The sequence below is a fragment of the Triticum urartu genome, chromosome 3, assembly GCF_003073215.2.
Source record: "Triticum urartu cultivar G1812 chromosome 3, Tu2.1, whole genome shotgun sequence".
In the NCBI taxonomy this organism is placed as follows: domain Eukaryota; kingdom Viridiplantae; phylum Streptophyta; class Magnoliopsida; order Poales; family Poaceae; genus Triticum; species Triticum urartu.
In genome coordinates, this window is record NC_053024.1 from 737,778,357 (window position 1) to 737,780,758 (window position 2,402).

A 2,402-nucleotide genomic window follows, 5' to 3' on the forward strand; every position below is an offset into this window, starting at 1 on the left:
CAGGGATCCCATCCGCTGCTCCCGCTGCCTTCAAAATGGGCACAAGTCGCGTGGTTGCAACAACAATTGGAAGCCATTAAGCTCCCTCGACGGCCCTGCTGTGCCTCCTCCTCTGCTACCCCGCATGTATCGTCTACTACTTGTCAAGAGGTGTCGCCTCGTCCTGGCCGGGGCTGGGAGATCCTTTGGCCGCCTCCCCTGCTGCAGCTTCACGCCGGCCCAGCCACGATGCCATGCCGTAGCGACCCCGAGGTGCCACGCCTTGGCGACCCTGCGCTCAGGCCGGAGGAGGACTTCGTGGTTGTCCCGGCGACGCCGGAGATGCAGGCCGAGGCAGCCATCCTCTCCACCAACTGTGCCGTCGCATGGCTCGATGGGGCACGGCAGGACATTCCCTGCCAGCAGGTGGCGGCTGAGCTCGCCACAGAGCTGGGCGCAAGACTGGCTGGCGTCGAGGTGGTCAAGCACTACCCCGAGCAGTTCCTTGTTCGCTTCGTGTAACCAACACCACTGCGCCGACGCCGTGTCCCGCGGCCACCTTCGGGGCACCGGCCACCGCATCTACGTGCGAGAGTGGAGGCTCGAGGCTCATGCAGACAACGAAGACCAGCTCCATCATGTTTGCCTCTGCTTGGAAGGTGTCCCTATCCACGGCTGGAACAACTACATCGCCACCTTCCTCATCGCCTGCGGATGCTCGCTTGACTACATCGAGCAGCGATCGCGTCACAAGGAGGACACCAGAGACCTGGCACTCTGGGCTTGGACGGCGAACCCCAACGCCATCCCCAAGGTTAAGTGGCTCACACTTCCGGCCCGCGGTCACCGCTGCCGTGGACGGCGGGGCCTCCGCCATCGCGTCCTCATCCACCTCGACCTCCACGAGGACCACTCCAAGGCCGGCGACGACGACGACAACCCACCGCCACCAGACGTGCATGAGTTCACCTGGTACAGGAAGGTGGTCGATGGCACCTTTGTTCCGCGAGAGCGCCATCCAGCTCAGGGGTGCGCTGAGCGCCGTGCGGACAGACGCGAAGACGACGGCGACCGCGACGGAAGGCGCGGACGTGAAGGAGGTCGCCCTTGGGAAGGCTGGGGCACCAGGTCCGACGCTCGCTTTCCCGCAACCCGCGTGAGCGCCAGCGCGAGGGGGGCCAAGACCGCACCAGAGACAGGTCCGGTGGACGCCGCCATGACAGCACCAGTGCTGCTGTTGTGGCCACCCCTCTGGCGTGTGCTGCCATTCTGCGGGGATCGGGCTCGGGCAGTGATGAGCCGGTCCGCGCCCTCGAGCTCCTGGGCGCCCATGAGCCGGTGCTCGTTGAGGCTCGTGGGCGTAGTCCATCGCGCCAGGCGTCGCCACGGGCCTCCAGGCGCCGCTCTCTGGAGGAGAGAACTCCACCGGCGTCACCCCCTCTTTCTCCAACAACAGTGCTGCCGCCGAGCCCCATATCCAAGCACGCCGAGGCCAGGTCCTCCCCTCTGACGCTGGTCGCTGCAAACCATGCCATGAGCGAGCTCTGCTCTCCCACAATACTTGATCGGCCTCTGGTGTCACCCTCGAGGCCCCCGGGGTTCCCCACACCGCCGCTCGCATGCGTCGGCCCCCTGCGCCGTACCCCTTCACCTGTGCGTGATGGTGCGGCTGGCGTCTCCACTGATGCCCTCACGTCAATCTTCATGGAGCGACAAATGGATGTCCTTGCCACACCTGAGTCGCCCCCTCCCAGGCCACCAGCGGCTCACCGAAACACCCTGGCCGGTGTTAAAATTTCTACCAGAGGTGGCCTCACCCTGCAGAAGGTCAAGCGGTCCGGCACCCCTGTTGTGGCCATGGCGTCTAAGGCTGCAAAGAAGCTCGTTTGCCGGATGATGGGAATCACCAAAAATGGAGAGGACGTGACTGAAGCCATTCTTGACGAGTTCACGGCCAAGTTCAAGGAGCAGCTAGCCCCTGAAGTGATTCTGGCAATGAGAGAGTTCTTCCACCTCGATGACTCGGCCGTCAACGACGTCGAAGATGCTCTAATTGATCATGGCGGCACCGGGGCTCTGGAGTTGGCCCAAGATGGTGTTGCGGCTCAGGACAACCAAGGATCGCAGCCGTCAGCGGCCTGAACGCCATGCTAGTTCGTAAGGGCTGTTTTAGTTTCAGATGTTAAGCAAACTACCTTGTCTGTGGTTGGAAGGCGCTTGTGCCGTCCGTGTAGTGCGTGTGGGTTATGTCTTCAGCACGTGTTTATGCTTTTGGGTAGTTTCCCTCCAATGCTTTCACGCCTCTGGGAAGTGTCTTCATGGCCATGCTGTTTTGCTCTCTTTCGGCTTCTGTACTAAACAACGTGATGTTCGTTGTGCTCCATGATAATGCAACCTGTCAACACCCTCAGCTGGAATGTGCG

General features: G+C 62.3%; 1 protein-coding gene across 1 annotated transcript; it reads left to right on the forward strand.

Annotated features, from left to right (window-relative positions):
* Positions 1-373: 373 nt before the first annotated feature.
* Positions 374-2,121, forward strand: LOC125547383. The gene is made up of 2 exons (XM_048711271.1): positions 374-1,317; positions 1,785-2,121. Exons 1-2 carry the CDS (start codon positions 374-376, stop codon positions 2,119-2,121), a joined length of 1,281 nt encoding a protein of 426 aa, XP_048567228.1.
* The last annotated feature ends 281 nt before the right edge of the window (positions 2,122-2,402 follow it).

Coding starts and splice junctions, on each gene's coding strand:
- LOC125547383 (XM_048711271.1), top strand. CDS start 374: ATGGGGCACGGCAGGACATTCCCTGCCAGCAGGTGGCGGCTGAGCTCG. Junction 1,318..1,784: donor TCCTGGGCGCCCATGAGCCG/GTGCTCGTTGAG, acceptor AATTTCTACCAG/AGGTGGCCTCACCCTGCAGA.